Genomic DNA, 23819 nt, shown 5'->3' with positions numbered 1-23819 from the left:
CTTAGTGATGATGGGGGTGAGTGCTACTGGGCGGTAGTCATTGAGGCTAGATGGGTTGGAGTTTTTGGGTATCGGGACGATGGAGGTGGATTTGAAGCAGGCCGGTACCACAGCGTGGGCTAAGGACAGATTGAATATGTCTGTGAGCACTCCTGTAAGCTCCCCAGAACACGCTCTGAGAACACGCCCGGGGATGCCATCAGGACCTGCAGCCTTGTGGACATTGATCCTGCTCAGCACCGCTCCTACATCGGTGGGGGAGAGAGTCAGAGGTTGGTGGTCTGGCGTTATGTCTGTTTTGATTGTGGTTGTGGGGTTCCCTCGCTCAAAACGAGCATAAAAGTTGTTGAGCTCGTTGAGGAAGGAGACATCAGAGGATGTGGGGGAGGGTTTGGTGGTCCTGTAGTCTGTAATGGTCTGGAGTCCTTGCCACATGCGTCGGGGGTTGGAGTGTTCTTCTACCTTCTTTTTATAAAAGAAGCTGCATAGAGACAATTCTAGGTACACTGCAGAGAACCTTGGACTGTTATATGTTCTATTTAAGCAAAACCAGGACAAAGTCTTGACTTTCTTCTGAGTTTAAAAAAGAATCAGAAATAAGAAATGTATATACTGTAGTTCATACGTTTTCTGAAAATAACATATTTTTGCCTCTGAAAACCACAGTGAATATTAAATCAAGCAGTCAAAATGTGATTCAAGTGCAAATCTTTTATTTTATTATTGCATTATTATAGTTAACTTGAATTAACTAGGCTTTGGGTCATTATATATTTGCTCTCTGATCCACTTTCCAGTTTGTTTTGCAGCATTTGTTTAAATGTGAGCAAAATGTACCCCTGTACACTTTAGAATTCATCCTGCTACTTCTATCAGTAGTCACACCATACATAAACACTAAAATGACCTACCTCCACTGGCAGGCATTACAGATGATGCAGTGTGCTTTGGAACTCTTTTGGGTTTGCACCTTTTAGGCATTTGACAGTGATATGTCTACCTTGTCAAGTGTGTTCGTGACATGGTTAAATGTTGTCAAGAGTGTTTTTTTTTAACCAAGGAAACAATTCTGCGCTCATTCACTTTAGTGGTCTTTCTGGGCTTTTGATGTTGCTGACCTGGCCTGTGCATTTGCTTTTTTATTTCTGAATGTATCAGAATGTTGTTTTAGCCACTCCTGATCGGTGTTGGTCAAGTTACTTGAAAAAAAGGTAATCAGTAACTAATTACTGATTACTTTCCAAAAAAAGTAATCCCGTTACTGTACTGATTACTTATTTTCAAAAGTAATTAGTTACTTAGTTACTTTCTAAAACATGATTTACACCCTAAACAGGAAATAAAGCAATCGATCTTTCAGCCCAATTTTACTTTTTCTGCATAATCCATCATATAAAATGTAATCAAATGAAAAAGTCTCTTTTTAAAACTTGTTTTATTAGTTTTAATCTTTTAACTTTATGCGTCAAGCAAACATTAAATTATATGCAACATTCTCTGACTGGCAGAAATTTGTTTAACATTTAAACCTATTTTCTGCATATTCCAGCATATAGAATAAAATAATTTTTTGTGTTTACACTCACTTTTTCAAATAGATGCAGGTGCACGTGTGTCGCAGCCGTCGGTGGAAGGATCCGGCAGCTTCTCTGTGAATTTCACATTCCAGTGGCAGCGTACTCGGTGCTTGCTCAGAAGTTTAGGGGTTTTTTCGCTGTAAAAAGAGGGTTTTTTCCCCACGCAGTGAACAGCGGACGCTAATGTTTTTGTCACTTTTTACAGAATCAAATTCAAAGTAAGGTCAGTGCGTCCACGCTTTAAAGGCTGCACTGTCATATGCTCTGCCGCACTCGATTTGATTTTTTTTTTTTATTATCCATTTTTGGTCTGCACACAAGCTGTTGCCACAAACTTCGCACTCGCTTATGTCATTGTCATGAGACACTCTCTCAAAAAAATCCCGGTTTTAGTAACGCAGTGTGCTTACGAGAAAGTAACAGTCATCTAATTACCTTAATTGCAATAGTAATCCCTGACTTTACTCATTACTTGAAAAAGTAATCGGATTACAGTAATGCATTACCGCCCATCTCTGCTCCTGATGTTCTTGTTGTCTCACTGATTGCTTTATTTTGAGGGTTTTTTAAAAGTCTAATAGTCCCCTCCTTCACTTCCGTCAGTATCTCTTTGGACCTCATATTTAGAATTGTAGTGTAATACCAAAAGCAAGTTCAGCACTTAAAAAAAAAAAAAGATTTTTATCTGGTTAATTTGTAATGGAATAATGAGACCATGAAACTGAAGTCAACTGCTACACACAATACCTTCCTATGCAGATTATTTACCATGTAGCGCTGTCATGCCATCTCTGCTTAGAGGCTTAAATATCGATTGTGTTGCTTTGTAAACCAGAAATGAACACACCGTGATGAGGTACAGCAGGGGTTCCACTGGAAACTAAAATTACCTGCATATATCATTTATTATTTTCTAACTTGTAAAATTTGTGGATTTACTACTTTTTAAGGTTTTATTTCAGAACATTACAGTTGCCTCTTTTGTGCTTTTTCTTTTCTTATTCTGCTCTGTCTGTCTATTTTCTCCTTCTTATCTGGCTCAAGATCAGAATGGCAGCACTAAAAGCAGATACAGCCAGACTTCCCTCTCTCAGTCCACCTCCTCCAATTCTTCTGTGGTGAGACCGAGAGACATAATCTCTCTAGTGTGTCCTGATTCCGCCCCAGTGCCTCCTCCCAGTGGGACGTGCCCGAAACATCTCACCTCCAGGTGTCCAAGAGGCATCCTAATCAGATGCCTGAACCACCTCAGTTGGCTCCCTTTGATGTGGAGGAGTAGCGGCTCAACTCTGAGCACCTCCCAAATGACCGAGCTCTATCTCTAACAGAGAGCCTTTCAGAGGAAACTCATTTCCACTGCTTATATCCATGATCTTGGTCACTACCCACAGCTTCTGGCTGTAGCTGAGGGTAGGAGCATACTAATTAAAGCCCTACTTGCTGTGAAAATGTTAGACTCTAATGCATAAGATTGAAAACTGTGGTTTCAAGAGAATCATATGTGGATCACGAAATATTCTCTATGCTGTTGTAAATAATTTAGATACTCTCTCGATGTTTGGCTGTCATTGAAGTGTGGATGTCGCACTTTGGAGTTTTTGCTCTGACATATAATCCTTGTGATCACATGTAGTTATAGACCTCATGTCCTTCTCCACGCAAGCGCTCTATAACTGCCCTTTTTTTCAGCAATGTGCAGTGTGATGCCCATATGTTTTTTGGAGAGGTTGTTTTTGGTGTCCTTTTTCACCAACCTGTCTGGACTTCCCTGTTAATAACTTGCTAGTAACTTATGTTCCCATCATTTTGAATCTAGGGCATGAGCGTAAAAATACGGATATTTGTTTTTAAAACCATAGCTCACAGTGTAACACTTTAGTAAGTAGTAAGTACAGACTTGCTCCTCACATTTCTGTCTGTTATGAGCTGTTCGTTTATCAGTTTAACTAACAGAGGGCACATGGTTAATTGCAGGAGGAGGACCCCTGTACCACCTCCTACAGTTCACCTTAGTCTTACTAGCCTCCACAATGGTGGACTGGTTTTCTTGTATTTATGTTTTGTGGAATCAGTGGACTGTTTAAAAATGTATTGGGAGTAAGAGGTGTTGTCATTTCCATGATCTTTCTTGCTGTTTTGCCCAGATTAAAAATGTTAGCTTCAGGTTTGACAGGTTTCCTGGGTTTACAAAACACCAACAGACCTTCTGTAATGTATGCTTTGAAAATTGTGTATCTAACAAAAAGACATGAGCTGGTGGTGGCAGAGTTGGCAATGCTAAGATTTTTACTGGGAGTGACCAAAATAGATCGGATTTGAAATGAGTATATGAGAGGGACAGCTCAGTTTTAGGTTTAGTTTGGAAACAAAGTTAGAAAGGAAAGGCTGAAGTGAAGGTGGAGAAGATAGTAGATATACTGGACAAAGCACGTTGAATATGCAGGTGCCAGGCAGGAGGAAAAGAAGAAGATGAAAGAGAAGGTTCAGGGATGTAGCGAAGGAGAACATGGTTGTGGCTGAAGAGGATGCTGGGGGTAGGGTGAGATGGCACGAGGTTATCCACTGTGGCAAAGCCTAAAGGGACTAACCAAAAGATAAAGAAGCAGAAGATATGACAGATTTTTAAAGCAGCTGCCAGCAACGTAAGATGGACTCTGTAGTTGTGCTATAAAAAGTTGATATAATATACCTGGAGACACCAAAACTGAGTCTCTGGAGGAAGTGGACATGGATCACACAAACACTTTCCACGGACCGTGTGTTTCTGTTACGTATTCACATAATTACTCATCGTCTTATATTAAAAGTGACCACATTTCTATCAATCTATGATGTTTTTGTGGATATTTCACAAAAGATATTTTAGGATACTGATGTTTTGCCATTTAGCTCATTGTACTCCTTTACAGAAGTAAGACCTCCCAGAGATTAGAAATAAACCGAATATAGTTTGTAAGGGTGTTTTATTATTTTTATTATCATTATTATCATTATTATTTATCAAACTACTGCATTACAAGTAAACCTGTTTTTGATTTCGGTATCATGATGGAAATGAAATGTTTATGTGAGGCTAGAGTCTCCCAAAACAAAGCTAAATGTTCCTCAATTCAACTGAGCTTAAATCAGATGTTTAAACACACTGTGTAAGAGGCCACGTTTTAGACATATTACAAAGCAGTGAGGTAGTTCCATTTCAACACTGATCTCTGAAATTTGAACATGCCAATCATAAATACAAGTGAAGTAAAACGAGCTGCAGTGAAAGCTGGAATCAAGAACCTGTTTGGCTGTTTGGCTTTTAGTTTCTTTTACCTGTGAGAAGTAGGTAATTCTATTTTATGAATCTTTAAACTTAGTTAAAAGCATTTGTTGTTATTTTGGGTTTAACTAGAAAGATATAGTGGCACGTACAGTAATGGTCCCCACTTGATGCGCAGGATATTTGAACCAGCAACAAAGGAAAGTGTGAGAAGAAACCCCTGTTGCTGGTTATCTTTTTGACATTTAAAGGTCCTATATTTAACAGCTGTCTGAGGTGAAAAACATCCCTACTTGTCTTTTGTCTTCATGGCTTTTCCTATCCTCTCTGCAGTCACTGTTTATAGCCTCCTTATACACCTTTTAGCACAGCTAGGCACCCTGAACATAATGAATTTTGTGTGTGTGTGTGTGTGTGTGTGTGTGTGTGTGTGTGTGTGTGTGTGTGTGTGTGTGTGTGTGTGTGTGTGTGTGTGTGTGTGTGTGTGTGTGTGTGTGTGTCTGCTGAAGACAGCCGAAGCAGAGATGTGATGACCTTAAAAAAATACTTGCAGCCAAAAATGTTACCTCATAGAAAATGACAGCCACAACATGAGCATAGACAGGCTTAGCAGTGGGATTAAACATCACTTACGAAAGACTGTCCTGCAGCTAAAATATCACTGCTTTGATCCCCATAGAAACCAATATGTCCATCAAGTGCCGTGTCTCGGTGAAGGGTCCTCGTGCTGAAGTCTGAATCTCTCGAACTATTGTTGTCTGAAATTCACCAAAACAAAACTTCAGGGTGAGAGCACTCTGGCTAGAAACAAAGAAGCTCAACACATATTGCTTTTTCCACATTATTTTTTTCTATCCTCCCACCATGCGCATGGATGTGAAATGAGTCATATAATGGGACAGAAGACGATATGATGAGCATCAACTGAGAATTGCAGGAGGCATCTGCTGTAAATATGCACGTCTGGTCTGATGATCAGAAGCCACACTAGTCCTAATCAAAGGCCTGAGGCAGCTTAGATGATGCTTTGGTTTATTATTATGCTTGTTTTTTTCCCCCCTCCATCTCCAATAAGCTCTTTATTCTTTGAAAGGTGAACACTTGCAGCCGCCAGGAAAATCTTGTTAAGATTCAGTTTGATATCAGAATGTGTCAAAAAAAACATTATGTATTCCTTCAGTTTTTGTTGTCAGAAGTACAAAGAAAATCATTTTTATCTATTTCAGACTTATGTTCCTGTTTGTATTTCACCTCTTCTTTTTTTCTAAATTGTATTTAAAATGCATTTCTTCCTCCTCTACACAGCAATTCAAACATTGTTAATGCTCCTATAACCAAAGTCTCATAAAATGATGGTTTGTTTTGATTTGAATATCATTCATATTGATGCCTGTCTTGTCTGATAGTTGAATAACCCATTCACCGCCTTCACAATTTTTTCTTCCCGTTTTCTTCCTTCTGGCCTCCTTAACTATTTCTCTGTTATCTTACTTCTATAACTTCTATTATCTTCTGTGATATAGTTCTAATTTTCATTTAATCCACTGACAGATAAGACACTGTCACTCAGGGCAGCGTGGCATTGTGTAGTGGTCAGTTCTTCAAACAGTGCCACCAGAAATGGATGGGAAGAAATTAGCTTTCAACCCTCCATGTGTTTTATCTGTGTCATAAAAAACAAACCCAACTATCATTGCTGGTGCTAAAATGTCTTGTGTGAAGTTCTTACACTGTTAGCATTGTGTACTACTCTGTATTTTAATTTTGGGACTCCACTAGAGTAGCTTTGCATGTTCAAAATAATCCTTAAGTTTCTAGCAGAAGTTTCTTGCATGACATCATGTGCACATTGCTTGTGAGTTGTCTGACATATATTGGATGCGATTCAACCACAGGTCACGAGAGAATTATGTGTGTATTCCCCTGTCAGTTGGTGAGTCGTTGCCGGAGGTTGCTGGTTGTCACTTGGTGAAATCAGATGCAAAAAGGGTGCTGCGCCAAAAATAGCCATGTGATTCCTTTGGTGGCTAGCAGATTACCATGGTCACCTTTAGTTTTCTTTGGATGACATTAGCTTGTCCTCACACATTTGCTAAGTACTAGTTGAGGTGTAGTTAACGCACAACTGGTTGAAAAGAAGCAGGCAAGAGTTTGTGGATAACGTAGCTCGTTTTGTGCAAACTGCAGGCAACCGCGGCAATCTTCTAGCAACTAAAGCAGTTGCAAGCAGGTTTTCACCAACCAGATTCTCTACAGACCTTTTTTGGGGGGGGCAACCGCTCACCAACCGGTTGGGGAATACAGGTTACTCTCTGTGGTTAGTGGCTGGTGATTGTCAGGCTGTCACTGACTGAACTTTAGACCTAGGTGACTAGGCCCTTATTCACTTACTCATTATTACCTTTATTTAATCGGGAAGTCACACTGAGATTAAATCTATTTTACAAATGAGACCTGCCAAGGTAGGAGACATACAAACTCAAAAACCCAAGAAGTGCAACATCAAATATATAGTCTAATTACAATATAGAAACACCCTCAACATTAAACATTAGTGGCTTCTCAAGAAAAAAGAATCAACGCTCTCAATGCTTCAGGTGACCATATTAGTGTTATCCTCTTCCACAGAAGTTATACAGAGCCAAGCTTGAGTTTTTGGCTCACAGGGACTAATTTTACATGCACTGACCCCATTATTACTTTAGCCAAGTTTAATATCATCATCTTACATTGTAACAGTATATATGACAGAAAGTAAGTCAAGCACAATAGCTCCACTTTAACATTGCCAGTTACGATACTATGCACTGGATGATAAAAGTCAATCTTGTTTACTAGCTTGCTGTTATTAATGAATTTTTGCAGTTTATTCTGGATTACATGAACAGTTATTCAGAGTCAGACCTTCTTTAATTTGTCTATATGTCATCAGGTAAGCTCAAGCTGATTACTGAATCTGATCTAATGTATTAATGAATTATTGTTATATTATAGGTCATTATTGTTATTTTGTTGTTAATTATAGGTTTGTGGTTGGACATGTGTTTTGTTATGTTGTTCTCTCACGTCTATGGGGTATCCTTCCTTAGTTAGAGTTGATCCCTATATTATAGTGAGTTGGCCTTAAAAGATCAGGCCTGGTGAGGTCTTTTTGGAATATAATGACTGACTGTGTCCTATCGTGTCTCTACGGTGGTCTCAAGGACAGCTGTTGTCTAGTTTGGGGAAATTGCAAATTTCATTGCGTTCCTTTATCTGGAGGAAGGAGTAAAAGATATAAAGAAAACTCGCGATGGAAGGATAAAAATCAGAATGGGGACGTGTGCTCGTCTCTCTTTTTCTTTATCAACTATTTCCACAATAAGTCAATGTTTTTTACTACAGCCCTCACAAAATATCTATAACAGCTGTTATGATTTGTTCAATGCATTTACCTTTAATAACTTCCCTCGCAGCCAGCTGAGTCAACTTTCATTTTCTGTTGGTTCCAAGACAAAGCAGGCTACTGATGCATTTGCTGTGTGTTTGTTATTACTAAGCACAGGCATGCATGTGAGCCCTTTATAGCTGATGATGTGGTTGTTTTCTCTACAGGTGAGGATGACCGTCTGGCTCTGAAGGGCAAGGTGTCAGTTGGAGACCTCTTTAGGAAGGAATTCAAGGTTCATGACCCAAATGCCAAATGGATAAGCAGTAAGTATCTGTGTTAAAAATGAGACAAGGTTGTTTTTAGAATTTGTATTTTTATTCACACACCACTACCTAAAGCTGCTTTTGGTGATATTTTTGTTACCGCAATTGTGTCAGTGGAAACATAACTGTAGTCCGGAAAGCTTTAACTTTGAGCTTATTGTTTAGATTCACTGATCCTTGGGATTGGGTACTAGCGAGTCTCCCTGGCTTACACAATATGATTGTTCATTTATTGTCAATATCCACATTGCTTCTTTTCTACTTTGAGCTTTAGGAAGGAAAGGGGATCAGGGCTATTTTTTAGAGTTAATGGATTAGTTAGTTAATGGATTTGAAAGACCAGATGTTATGTAGCACAGATAAAGTGAAAAATAAGCCCCACTACATTAAGAAACACTGGGAAGAGATGTATAAAAACATCCGTCCTTTTTCTACCACTTCTCTGTGTCTGGGATGCTGTGGCAGCTGTGTAAGCAGATATGTATGGACCTCAATCTCCCCAGCCACTACCTTTGCCTCATCCGGGGAATACAGAGGTGTTCTTAACGCAGCTGAGAGATGCAATATCTCCAGAATGTCTGGGGTCTGCCCCGGGGTCTCCTCCCAGTTAGACATGCCCGAAAAATCTCACCTAGGAGGCATCCAGAAGGCATCCTAGTCAGACACAAACCTCAAACAGGTTCTAATTTGTTCTGACAGAAGAAAGAGAGACAACCACAACACTGAATCCCCTGGTTCTAAACTGGATGTCTTATTATTTTTGTTCCTTTTTTTAAAGGAACCTCTTACTAAACCATCTCCTTTTCCTCTGTCCTTTCAGTTTTGCCACACAGAGAGAACGTTTATAGTGTAGTTGTTGCAAAAAACAGTTTGCCAGCTTGAGATGATATTGCGAAAGATCTGTTGGTCCCACTTCAAAGCTTGTGTTGCTCTACGATTGTTCAGTTAACTGATTTGTTCAATGAAACATTGCACCATCCAGTCTGTCTCAGTAAAACAAACGCCCGCAGCAGTGGGATAAACTGTGTACTGGTCACTGTTACCAGAGACATACTTAGAATCGAGGAATATAGACATTCAGCTTTAAGAAAACAGTACCAGCTGTCAAGCATGGTAGTGATAGCATCATGCTACCACTATCATTGAGGATTAAGCTAAAACTTGGAAGTAAACGAGTAATTATACAGGACAATGATGCCCAAAGACGCATGAAAGCTGCTTGTAGAATTAATAAAGCATGAAGCTTTTGGAGCAGCCCTTTTAAAGTCTGGACCTTGAACCCATCAAACTTACTGTGGACCATGCTTAAAATTCAAGTGTGTGAAAGAAAGACACCATTTAACTTCAACAAACCCAGCTGGAAAAGGGGTTAAAGATTCAGCCAGACGTTTGCTGAAGTATTGTCAGTTTGTGGTCCTAAATATAGAACTAAAGGGTTTGAATCCAAATTCTGCTTTTAATTGTTCTTGACACAGTTTTACCTCCACACTGATGTGGTGACAGCATGAGCTGCTGTATATCTCAGTAGGTGTGATGAATAATTAGAAATGTGAAAGTCTCTGGTTTACATCTTAACCAACATACTTGTGTCTTTTCTTTTACATTTGGTACATATTTGAGGGTTTTTGCATAATTTTCTTTTCGAGGGGGACTGTGAGTGAAGTTCGCTGGCTGTGAGCGTCGGAGTGAATTCCGGATGAGCAGGAATTATTTTCAGCAAAGGCAAAGCAATCAGAGAGCTCAGCTGGTTAAAGAGACTTTTATCTCAGAGGTTCTGGGTTCAAATCCAGCTTGAAGAAGGAAATTGTGCTTTTATTACTTTTACAGTAGCTGACAATTGTTCATTCAAAATGATGCGGTGTTCGAGCAAGCTGCTGCACAGCTCAGTAGGTCTAACGATGTGTTAGAAAAGTGAAGAGTTTGGGTTAAGTTTCACTTTGGGAAACAGTCCTGTTGCAATTCAGCTGCTTCTCTTGAGGTGAGCTATACATTTTTCCTCATAACATTACAGTGAATAACGTTGCTCCCTTCCATCTGCTTCATTAGCTCAGCAGGTTTATTGTAAAGTTTGAGTTCAAACTCAGTCTTAGACAGATGTGCAGGTGTCTGTTTCTCACACAACAAACTGTAGATTTTATTCATGTTTCTGCTTTATTTATCTGTTTATTTACGTTGATCAGCTCTGTAACATGTCAGAGAATAAATGAGTGAAGGCCTGAGTTGGTTCACTGAAGTTATTACATTTATCCTTGACAACTGAACAGCTGGATTTTCTCTCTCAGATCTTTGTAGATGAAGAGGTAAACAGGCCACAGTTTCAGTCACATTTCTACGCCTTTGACTGGTTGAATTAAAATGTGGAAAAAACTTCTTCTCTGTAGAAACAGCAGAAGAAATAAGGATGGAGTAGAGTCTCTGCAGATGCACAAAGAAAGAATTGCAGTCCCACAAATGTGGATAAACTCGAACATAAAGATCTTCCTTTAAGCTCCAGCTCTGATCCACACTGTAGGAAACAAATCAGAACATCAGTGAGACCGAAACAGTCAAATCAAACAGCTTTTCAATTGGCTCATTTTGAGGCAAAGCTACTGCTGAGCTTCTCCCCCTTTATCACTGAGCCTGAGCCCAGACACCCCTCTGAGGAATCTCATTACTGCTGCTTGTATCCACATTCTTATTATTTTGGTCACTGCCCGGAGTTCATGGCTATAAGGGAGGGCAGGAACGCAGATGGACTGGTAAATCGACAGCTTCGCCTTCACGCACAACTGTCTCTTCACTAAAACAGATTGGTACAGAATCTGCAATGCTGCAGATGCTTCACCAGTCTGCCTGTCAATCGCACGCTCTATTTCTGTTCCACTCTTGAACTCCTCCGCTGGACACAATAACTCATCCTCAACCTGTAGCTGTAGCAGTCCACCCTTTTCTTGGTCAGAACCATGGCGTCAGACATGTAGAAGCTAATTCACATCCATGCCACCTCACACTTCGGTTCCAAATCACCTCAGTCCGACCTGGAGGTCACTGCTGGATGAACCCAGCAAGAGCACATCATCCTCAAAAAGCAGAAACAAAATCTGGGGTATAAAATATATGTGTAATAAATAACCCCTCATGAGACTGTTAACCATTTCATACAGCCTAATTAGTAGAACATAATTAATTATACAAAGAATAATACGTGTAATGCTTTTTTCTTTTTATTGTTATAACCAAAGACTGTGCAAGAGCATCACACTGCATTTTAGTAAATATTAGATGTGCAATCAAAGTAATCAGTATTGTTTGTTTGTAGGCTTTTGCATTTGCACGTGCACTGTTGTGCATGTGTGCTTACTGCTTGAAATTCCTCCAAAGAATATTTTCCATATGCACCAATAGCGAACCAATTACCTGAAACCTCAACCCTCATTTTTCTTTGATCAGTGACAGTGTGCTGATGTTGCCATTGTTACAATTCATCACCACCAATTTCTGACGCTTGTTTTTTAATAGCGACGCTGTGACAGCATAAACACTGACAGCACCTTGGGGAGGCAATGAGAGAAAATTATATACTTTATTTTCCATCAAGGTAAAACGGCGACTTGATGCAGCCCCACACGTCTTAGTTTGGCATTGAAGAGAGCGATCACAGCTCGAAGATGTGAGGGATCCGTGCAGCTGAAGGATTAATGAGGTGGATTTTGTCTTCTCTCGTGCCCAGCGAAGCTGTCTCCCTCAATCAAAACATCTAAGATGGCTCCTACAAAGGACACAGCTGTTAAATCTCCTCTCAAATCCCGAATTTGCAAAACCTTCTCCTCTGTGATTGGCTGTAATTAGAAAGCTGAAAACCCATATTTGTTATATTAGTGACAGGAAGATGCCGTTCCTCTGGATCTCAGATGACAAGCTGAATAAATTTCTGTCTGGATTTGTCTGTTTGTTTTAGCCGCAGTTCCCCATATGTGCTTAAGGATGAGCCGTCTCTCGTGTGGCTGATTTGTTGTCGTTACTAGCTGTGACCCAGAAGTTGTAAACAAATGGATCATGCTTGAGTGAACCATGATGGATATCACAATCTGCAGTAGTGCTGTACACATCTGGAAGCAAACATCTGTTCTTGGATGATTTCAGCAAAGGTTCAAACTGTGGCAGAAGAGGTGTGGTTGAATTAAGACCAGTATGATTAATGACAAATAATAGTGCTCATTTTCTGCTTCTCTTAACCTTTTTTGTTAGCATGAAGTAAAAAAGGAGTAGTGCTGTACAGAAAACAAGCTCTGCAAGAATCCATACACATCACAGCATTCACCAAGAAACTTTAGGCATATCATCAGAAAAAAGTTCACTCTTTCATCCTCTCCCTTTTTTTGTGCTGTTGACAGTTTGAGCCTTGATCTCCAGTTATATTCAGTATACCATTAAATACACCTCACAAGGAGGGAGACAGAGAGACCCAGAAGCTGTATGTTTTTTCTTTGTTAGTGTGCCATTTTAGTACTGGAGTGCTCATCCAACTTGCATGCTTTCAGGGCTGTTTCGAGGAATTTACAATAATGGCTTCCTTTGTTGGAGTCTGAAATGGATTTTTTTTTAAAACCTAATTTAGCTCAGTTTTATGTTTTGCCCCCGGTCTCCATCTATCAATCAATTCCCTGGAGATAGACTAAATATAACCTTGAGAATCCATAATGATTGTATATTAGGCTGTTTTTATGAGGCCATAATGCTTCCTCATATCTTCTCCAATAGCATTAGCTTAAATATATGCTATACTTAAGCCTCATTAGGGGCTCTTATCTGCTTCTAACAAAGGTTGCAGGGATTGCGATTCTTTCTTCATTTTGATGCTTTTTCTTAAGTTTATCACAATTTGGATCATTAGTGCCTTTGGCTATTGTTCCCATCTTTATTTTATTTAGCTTACCAAGTGATTGCCGAAATCTGAGTATGTAGGGAAATTGTCAAAACAGGAGGCAGACGGCATGAAACACAAGCCGTTAAACAGTCATACGGGTTTTAAACAAACCTCCAAGTTAGCAGGTTTTATGTTCTTATAATTAAAAGCTCATTGCTGTGGGCATTGTGTTGTTGCTTCAGGTTGAAGCATGCCAATGAAAAACAATCCATGATGGTTATTTTGCAAAAACAGCCAGCACTGTTTTTACATCTACTGAGATCACCGTGAGTTATTTTATCTTCTGTTGCAGCAATCAGTCAAACAGTAAATATATTCTGCTTTATTATAAATATAGATATAAGAAAATCTGTCAGGGATGTACACTTGAAAGCTTTTCATTTGCCAGTGCAGCTAGGTTAAACTTTCTTAGGTATTTTTTTTGTCTTTGCCGGGGCTCTGTGCTGTCAGCTCTGCTGTGCCAGCACAGTGGGAGTGCCGTCATGCTGTTACTTGTCAGAACATGGCTCTAACTAAACATATTCAGAAATAAAAACAAAGGCAAGTAGAAAATTTATCTTTTGAACTGTGTGCATGGTAAACATCCATTTTGTTCCCTAGGCAAACTATCTGGTTTTATTATGAATAAGTTTCCTCACTTTCAGTTTTATTGCAAAATAAATTGGGTTTATAAGCTTGCTGACTGGGCTCATTTACGTGCTGTCCACTGATCTCTTCAACATATACCTTTACTGTAGCTGTCTTCTGTCTTTCTACATCTTATCAATGTTTTAGATAGATACATAACCAACAGGAACAATGGCCAAGTTATAAGCAACTTAAATTATCCTCAAGTTTTGTGATATATCTAATTTAAACGCTATAAACTCCTTTACCCTGCCCTCATCACTATTCTAATCATGCAATAAGGCCATCACTGTCTCCCTGGTTAGGTAATTGCACAGTTAGCATTGATCTCTCACATATGCCTCTTTTTTTACCACTCCATCTGAATCAAACAGGCATGGCATCAACATCATTCTCGCACCACCAAGGTGAAGCCAGCCCTGTGGGACGCAACACAAGCGCTCACAGCAGCTGTTTGCCATTTTAATGGCCACGTTTCTCTTGTTTGCCACTCCAGGACACCACTTGTCTCACTGATGTTTGTTAAATATGGTTAAGGGGGAGCCATTTGTAAAGAGGCCAACCAGTCAGGGCTTCACAAAGGGGATGTCGCCGTGACTTTGAGAGGGGCTCGTGACTGTGATTTCAATATGGGTGAAGCGTACTGATGTTTGTTTTGTCACTGTGTGGGCTTTTAATGCATGCACAACAGCCTTGTTTCAAGTGATGCACAGTATTTATGTAAAGGGTTCACATTGGAAAAAAGAGTAGACAGTTGCTTCAGTCCCTTTATGATCTTTTGTGAGGAATGAAGTTCTGCATTGGGCCTCTTTCCTACAACTGAGACATATCAAATTAGCCCATATAGTCAGTGTACGTATCCAGTTGTTGTCACAGAAAATCAGCTTTTTAAAAAAATGCTACCAATACGAGAACGAGCAGGTGTACGTTTCTCCCTTTGAGCTTCTCTAATTTTACCATATGTTTGATGCTTAATTGGAAAGGATGTGTTTGCACAGACTGAAGTTCAATCTTTCATGCTTTTCAACCTTGAGACAGCAGCGAAGGGTGGTACAACAACTAGTTGCTTGACAGAAACAAGCTGTAAAATATACTGATGTGTTTTTAATTTCCAGGGAAAAACAAAACAAAAAACCAAGCAAGTAAAAAGAAAGCGTCTGATACAGAAACAGACTTTGGAATTGATATAGTTGCTTCTGTGTGTCTCATGACAGATTCATCAGTCTCTTAACACCGTAGCTGCTAACGTCAAGGCAGCTTCTGAACAGTTGGATGTCATCTTTGATCCAACTTTCAAGCAACAAAAAAACTGAAAGGCAGATCTTCCACTCATGGTTTGTGCAACTTAGGAATCATCCTAAAAATAAGTTGCACAGATGCATGTTTCTATGATTCTCCTTTGAATACAGTTTTGTCTTACTTGCTTTTAAAAAATAAAGCAGAGAAAAGAGCCTGTGATGTAAAAATTCTCATATAAACCAGTGATCAAATCTTTTAAAAAGGGATTCATTTGCACTCAACAGCCCTTGGCTTTAGTTTTAAAATTCTGTTTTACTGAGGTCAAATCTTAGTACTGCAATTTTTATCAGCCAGAATCCAGCCTCAGGGGAAGAGGCAAGGTCTTAAACTGACAAGGACTACAGTGTTTTGAAATGCTCTGTCTGCAGGTTTAAACTTTCCACGTGGCTGTGGAACCTTGTGGATTGTTGACCCTATGACAAGCACTGGGTGCTAGTGAAAAATGTTTATTTTCCAATCAGTTGGAAAGTACTGGTTTTTAGAGAGTGCTGGCAGTCAGTAGGTGAAATTGGTCACTAAGATGGCGCTTCTCCAGAAACCTCCTTGTGATTGCTTTGGTTGCTATTCACTATTGTTTAAAGGAAGAAGCCAGCTTGTCTGCAAACATTTGCCAATTACTCCCTAAGGGGTAGACAAACTTGACAAACATCAAAATCTGAGATTAGAAGTGTGTCACTGTTTCACTACTGCTTGGTGAGTAGCTGGCAAGTGTTTGCACAGTCTATGGAAACCTACTGTGAGCTGTAGGAGACTAAAGCACAAGGAAGTTTGTCACTGCAGCACCATTCAGTTTTTGCAATAAGTTTCACCTAATTACTACCAGCAACCTCTAGCAACCAGTCAGGGAATACACATTTTTCCCTAGCAAACAGTGTTTGCCAGAGAGTCGGCAGCAAGTTTGAACCACCACGTTTAACCAAAGTGCTTTTGTACATGGAGAAATAGAAATTGTTTTCTGTCACAAAAGTCAAGTATTATGTTACAGTATTAATTTAATAGAATCATTATGAAAACAACTTTTTGATATATACATACATACATATATATGTGTATGTATATATATATATATATATATATATATGTGTGTGTGTGTGTGTGTGTGTGTGTGTGTGTGTGTGTGTGTGTGTGTGTGTGTGTGTGTGTGTGTGTGTGTGTGTGTGTGTGTGTGTGTGTATATGTATATATACGTATATGTATATACAGTGGGGCAAAAAAGTATTTAGTCAGCCACCGATTGTGCAAGTTCCCCCACCTAAAATGATGACAGAGGTCAGTAATTTGCACCAGAGGTACACTTCAACTGTGAGAGACAGAATGTGAAAAAAAAATCCATGAATCCACATGGTAGGATTTGTAAAGAATTTATTCGTAAATCAGGGTGGAAAATAAGTATTTGGTCAATAACAAAAATACAACTCAATACTTTGTAACATAACCTTTGTTGGCAATAACAGAGGTCAAACGTTTACTATAGGTCTTTACCAGGTTTGCACACACAGTAGCTGGTATTTTGGCCCATTCCTCCATGCAGATCTTCTCGAGAGCAGTGATGTTTTGGGGCTGTCGCCGAGCAACACGGACTTTCAACTCCCGCCACAGATTTTCTATGGGGTTGAGGTCTGGAGACTGGCTAGGCCACTCCAGGACTTTCAAATGCTTCTTACGGAGCCACTCCTTTGTTGCCCGGGCGGTGTGTTTTGGATCATTGTCATGTTGGAAGACCCAGCCTCGTTTCATCTTCAAAGTTCTCACTGATGGAAGGAGGTTTTGGCTCAAAATCTCACGATACATGGCCCCATTCATTCTGTCCTTAACACGGATCAGTCGTCCTGTCCCCTTGGCAGAAAAACAGCCCCATAGCATGATGTTTCCACCCCCATGCTTCACAGTAGGTATGGTGTTCTTGGGATGCAACTCAGTATTCTTCTTCCTCCAAACACGACGAGTTGAGTTTATACCAAAAAGTTCTACTTTGGTTTCATCTGACCACATGACATTCTCCCAATCCTCTGCTGTATCATCCATGTGCTCTCTGGCAAACTTCAGACGGGCCTGGACATGCACTGGCTTCAGCAGCGGAACACGTCTGGCACTGCGGGATTTGATTCCCTGCCGTTGTAGTGTGTTACTGATGGTGACCTTTGTTACTTTGGTCCCAGCTCTCTGCAGGTCATTCACCAGGTCCCCCCGTGTGGTTCTGGGATCTTTGCTCACCGTTCTCATGATCATTTTGACCCCACGGGATGAGATCTTGCGTGGAGCCCCAGATCGAGGGAGATTATCAGTGGTCTTGTATGTCTTCCATTTTCTGATGATTGCTCCCACAGTTGATTTTTTCACACCAAGCTGCTTGCCTATTGTAGATTCACTCTTCCCAGTCTGGTGCAGGTCTACAATACTTTTCCTGGTGTCCTTCGAAAGCTCTTTGGTCTTGGCCATGGCGGAGTTTGGAGTCTGACTGTTTGAGGCTGTGGACAGGTGTCTTTTATACAGATGATGAGTTCAAACAGGTGCCATTCATACAGGTAACGAGTGGGGGACAGAAAAGCTTCTTACAGAAGACGTTACAGGTCTGTGAGAGCCAGAGGTTTTCCTTGTTTGAGGTGACCAAATACTTATTTTCCACCCTAATTTACGAATAAATTCTTTACAAATCCTACCATGTGGATTCATGGATATTTTTTTTTCACATTCTGTCTCTCACAGTTGAAGTGTACCTCTGGTGCAAATTACTGACCTCTGTCATCATTTTAAGTGGGGGAACTTGCACAATCGGTGGCTGACTAAATACTTTTTTGCCCCACTGTATGTATGTATATAGATATATATGTATATATATGTGTGTGTGTGTGTGTGTGTGTGTGTGTGTGTGTGTGTGTGTGTGTGTGTGTGTGTGTGTGTGTGTATTAACAGACTTCTGAAGATAGCTTGATCAGCTAGTTACCTGATTCAGCTAACTCAATCAAATTTTGTCTTTTTGCCTTTTTGATGTTTCCAGCTGTCTGACTTGGTTAAGCTGCTTTCACATGCTGTTTCTTTTTGTTTTTACAGCCGTTCTTAATTTTTAAAAATACTTTTAACAGTCTAATCCCTCAGCACCACATTGCTGCATAATAATAATGAGCAAATGTGCTTGAAAAACACCAGTTGTGCTGTCTTCTTCTTGTTGCAGAAGACAGAATTGATGTTAATTAGCAGAAGTACACAAGAACGTCAGCATTAAATAACACGTCAGAATATTTTTCTACTCTTTTCAGCAGCTACAACTAAGACTAATTACTTTATATAGACTTTGTTTATGGTATTCTCATGATTTTACAGTTACATATGCTTAATCATTGTGTATGTAGTTTGAATAGACAACCTTATACAGAATACAATAATCCTTATAACACTTACTGCACACGGTGTACAATTATAATTATTTAAATCAGCAGCTTCATATCTGCCATATCATTGAGGATTCTAGCTTAGCTGTGTTTGTATTACATTGATAAAACACTTTGAGCATCCCCCAGCAGCTAGAAGCCTGTCGGATAATTGTGTTCAAACACAGTTATTTATGCTTGGAGCATTTTTTTTCTAATGAATCCACATGCAATTATTATGTATTTGTCAACATTCGGATTCAAACGGTTCTATGATTTACTTTGTGAATAATGAATAAGTGTTTATTTGAACAGTGAGGTAACTCACTGTAATATCTTTTTAAACAAGACCGGCTGATCATTGCTATGTTGTGTGTCATTAATACTTTGTTTAGAATCCCCCCCCCCCCCCCTCCCGAATGATTTTAATTGTTATGAGCATATGCTTGTTTTTTTATTTTCTATCCAAGTTCAGTAATTTGTTTGCAAGCACAAAGAAACACAGTAGTGCTGCACTATAACACACACATTGAAGGAAATGCTAAAGCACATTGAAGCCGTGCAAATCAAACAGCAACAGAGGCCGTGGGTTTATGAGGTGTACATGAGCAGCTGGAACTGATGAAATGACTGTCACTTTATTGGCTGTGAGGTAAATCAATAATAGTACTCAAGGATTCATTTCAAATTGAGTTGATAGGCAACAAAAAGCAATAAGGTCTAAGTTGATGGAGGCACCCTGAAAACACTTTTATAAGCCTGTGAGAGTCATCTTGAAGGGAATATGGAGTTAGGTGAGGGGAGAGTTTTTGAGGACTTCATGTTTTGCAAATTCTCAACTCCACTTCTCTTTTTATTAAATGTGTGTTGGCTGTCTAAACAATATCAAATCTCATATAGTTTGTTTTATTTAAACTGCTGTTGAGCAATTTACTGCATCTGCAAGCCACTTTACAGCACAAAAGGGTGGGTTTCAAAGTGGTTTGCAGGAACAGCTTGAAAAGGAAGACTCAGGGTGGTCTAATCGCTGCAAAAGGGAAAGAAACTTGGTTTGCCTATAGTGGGTCTGACTGAAACTAACTTGCCTTGTCTAAGATAAAAGTCCTGTCTGTGGGATCCTGATGCAAGCGGTCTATTGAGTGTTTAGTTCTTTAAACATAGCACTGATTTCTCTGATCTGTAGATTCCTTCTTTTTTTTTTTTACTGTCCCCCCCACTGCCTTGATATACTCAAGGTCCAAGTAAATCAGATAATTACAAAGAAAAACGTTCTCTTCATCCCTAATGTTAAACAGCATGAAGCAGAAATAAATTGGCATGTGTTTTTTTGGGGGGTTTTTTTCCAGCGCTGGTTGTGGATTGAGAAGCTGAAGTGTCGGTGAGTAATGAGGCCAGCAGGCGAGACTGATTGGCATTCCTGATAAACATAAATGACTTCCACTGTGAAAACTGGCCAGAAGCAGGTTGGCTGTAGCCGTGGGTGGTTTCATGTGTTCTCAGCAAGTTCATATTTGAGGTTTTTGCTCATTTGTTTGCCCTGCCATTCATTTGGTAGCGCACTCATTTATCAAGTAAGTCAAAAATAGAATTTGAATTCCGTGGTGCTGCTTGTCCTGCTTTACAGCAGTGGAGATAAATAAACACATCTATTATGGGGAATACCCTTTGAAGAGCCATAGATGAAAGAAGCCAAATTACTAGAAATATAAAGAGCGATTTTTAATTAAAACTCCTGTTGAATTTTTTATTAACCTATATTTTACTGCACATCTAAGCTTTAGGGCTGTATTTCTGTATTGGAGACTTCGTTTTAGTTAGCCACTGACAGACACTATAATTTTCCCCAGCAGCTTGTGTCACTTTCATCAAACCAGTCATCATGCATAGCCTTGGGCATGGACAAATGACCTGGAACTGACAAGAAAAATTCCATTTCATCCAGAAGTTAACACTGAAACCCTGGCTCACCTCAGGACTTATAATATAGCCCAAAGAAACTACCCGTTTCACTGCGGTTTTTAATCACATGGTGATGTATTATGTGGAGGGAACTGTTCAAGGTTAGGGCCATTAAAGTACTATATATTTCCATTCCCTTTTGTGATGTATAAATTATTTCCTTATATGTATTACTTTTATGCTCAGGATGAGAGGACAGTTGATCTGTGCTCCCACTTCATGGTTAGGGTAAGGAGTAGTTACAACAGTAACTGAATTATGTCTTTTTTTCCCCTTTTTTGTTGGTTTACTTATACAACTTTGGTGACTTCTTACCTTCTACCTTCCTATTATAAAATACAAGACACGGCCTTCCAGTGCTTTCATGGATTTGTTGTACTATATTGTGTTTCTTGTATTCTTGTGTGATTTACAGCCTCGACAGTCTTGAGCAACTGTTACAGCACGATCCCCCTGCTGGGATTAATAAAGCTTTTGTGGTTTTGTTTCTGATAACATGCTTGTTAAAGACTCTGCTCACCCAGGAACACTCTCCGGAGAGCAGTGAATGCAGTGAATGAAGTGTTATGTCTTCTCGAAAAACCTCAAGTCGGATAAAGATCTCAGACAGACAGAAAAATCAGCAGCATTGTATTAAAAAAATCTTAACACTGAACTGTTACAGTGTTGTTACTTTTTTTTGCAATGTCTATGTATGATGTCACATTATTTCAGACAGCCTGACCACTCACAGAGCTACTGTAACATTTAAAAATGGAGGTGAATTTTTGCATTATGGATTCCTTTTAACTTTGAGAGACTACTAGAGTCAATTTTCCTTGAAGTAGTATTAACTAGCCTTCTCTAATTTGTCATTCTAATTAACCTGCCATTCTGCACATGAACCATAAAGTTTGAATGGAATTTTAATGAAGCCAAGAGTACAGTGAAGCTACTGAAGTGTCAGGACAGGTGGATGAATAATTTGGTACAATGTGAGTCTTGTTTGCATAGGTTAGGCCATCAGTCATATTGATAATGATGGTGAGCCTGTTCTTACCAAGTGAGGTGCTAAAAACTAGGATTGCAACAACAAATGCTAAAAATTCAAATGGATAGATACATCTTTTAGCCATTTTGCTGTAGAGTATATTATGGACACTAGTGAACTTACGAGGTACAAAAGGTGAGGCAGCAGCACCATGTTGGAGAATGCTTTGAAAAAAGTCTGGCTGCTCCAGCTCACAACTTAAGAGGACGTAAGGGCTTTGGCTTGTTTACCTTGTATCTCACTGTCTGAGCCTCCAGCAATGTTTCTGTCTAATCAGAACTCACGCAATTATGCAACCAATTTTCAGCCTTAATTTCAGTAGATTAACACAAGCGTTGAGAAAAAAGAAAAATGGCCTGAGATGCGCCCCCTCTTAACACACGTCCCTAAATTTAATGGCTACGTGCTTGTTGAGCAGCTGTTTGTTATTTACCATTTTATCAAACACGAGAGTGGAAATTTACACTTCAGTTTGATAAGTAAATAGGCTACCATGGAAATTAAGGTTTTCATAATGTGTCTCAAAAAGCAAAAATCTATTGTAGGAATATTAAAGAATATGGCTTGGCAGGAAACAGCATTTTACTACTAAATTAAAGCAGTAATGCAAAAATAAATTCAAAAATGACAAATGAGCTGGTAGATGAAGAGGCAGAGGTCTTGTGAAGGAGCAGAAATCCATGCATACTGCAAGCTTAATGACTGCACAGCCACTCAAGAATGCTCTCCGGGACTTACATGGACATGTTTCCTTGCCAACAATCAATACTTCATGACTGTAACATCTGAGGATTAGCTACAAGATGCAAACCCCTGAAAAACTTCAAAAACAGAAAGACCAGGTTGCAAAGGCATATTTAAGGAACCTGTAGAATTTTTGAACAAAGTTTTATGCGCTCATGAAACAAACAGCCTTGGGGAAAAAATGATAGTAAGAGCAAATTATTGGAGAGAAAAGGGAGCTAACCATAACAAGCTCATCTGTTAAAAGTAATGGCAGAGCATCGTTAGGGTTGGATGTCTTTGATGGATGTCTATAGATTGAGAGTTCAGGCTATCTTTTTCTAGATTTCCATAAATTATTAGATAATATGACTTTGTTTGCTGGGTTGGCATCTGATCTAGGTGCTTCCTGGTGCTTTGGAACTGTCCAACTGTGAGGAGGCCCCAGAAAAGACCTGAAAAGGCTGGAGAGATTATCTCTCCTAACCACCTTCCAGAATGTTTGACTGACCTTTCTGAAGTATTGGAAGAGGTGTCAGGAGAGAGAGCGGTCTAGTGATGTTCGCTTAGACTTAGTAAAATGCCTTAGTAAGGTATTGGACCAGCAGAATAATTCATTGTATTGATATTGATTGGTATTGATTCTGTAAGCCTCTAATACTCTACTGGAGGGTTGGAACAGTATTATTCCACTAGATATTCCCTCATTTAGTGTTTTAATGATGTTGGAAAGTACTGTCTGTACAAAATCTCCTATATGTGAAGAGTGGGATTAGGATTTAGTGACCACAAAGGCCATTATTCAGTTCTGAATAATATACAGTGGTTGTTGGCTAAGGCTTAGGACCAGCTTAGAGTAGGTTGTCTACTAATCGGAAGGTTGGTGGTTTTGGTGGCTGCTCCACTATGCATGCCGCAATATTGTTGGGCAAGATACTAAACCCTGAGTTGCTACTGTGTTCATCGGAGTGTAAAAGTTAGCAAGACAGCATGCAGATAACGAAAAAAGTCCTTCTGTGAATGGGTGTATGAGACGTGTGGCATGAAGCGCATTGAGGAGAAAAGCTGTGTGTAAGAACCGATCCATTCTTCATACTCATCAAACCTCATCAATGAAGGCATGATCGTCCTGGAAGGGACCACTTCCATCAAGATAATCTGATCACTCTGAACAAATTGAGTTCAGTTTTAATTTGTTTAATTTGTCATCACTTTGTTCATCTTTTTGTATCAATGCTAATCTGCTCAATTCAGTGAGCCTCAATTAGTAGCTGTTACTTTATTTTTCAAATGAATATGCAGAAACCTGTGCAAACATTAGGATGTGGACTGGAGGACAGAGTCCCCCGCCCCGAAAAAAATTGTCCATAAA

At 39.5% G+C, this 23819-nt stretch overlaps 1 protein-coding gene across 4 annotated transcripts in view; it reads left to right on the top strand.

Annotated features, from left to right (window-relative positions):
• LOC308385932 (A-type potassium channel modulatory protein DPP6-like) overlaps positions 1-23819 on the top strand; it is a 235014-nt gene that overhangs the window by 169426 nt on the left and 41769 nt on the right. For all 4 annotated transcript variants that reach the window (XM_080865147.1, XM_080865145.1, XM_080865146.1 and 1 more), the window contains one exon: positions 8434-8532. In XM_080865147.1, coding sequence (XP_080721273.1) covers positions 8434-8532 — 99 coding nt within the window. The remainder of the gene's footprint in view (positions 1-8433; positions 8533-23819) is intronic.

This window comes from Rhamphochromis sp. 'chilingali', assembly GCF_963969265.1.
Source record: "Rhamphochromis sp. 'chilingali' genome assembly, chromosome: 18".
In the NCBI taxonomy this organism is placed as follows: domain Eukaryota; kingdom Metazoa; phylum Chordata; class Actinopteri; order Cichliformes; family Cichlidae; genus Rhamphochromis; species Rhamphochromis sp. 'chilingali'.
This window is presented reverse-complemented; position numbering and strand designations above follow the sequence as displayed.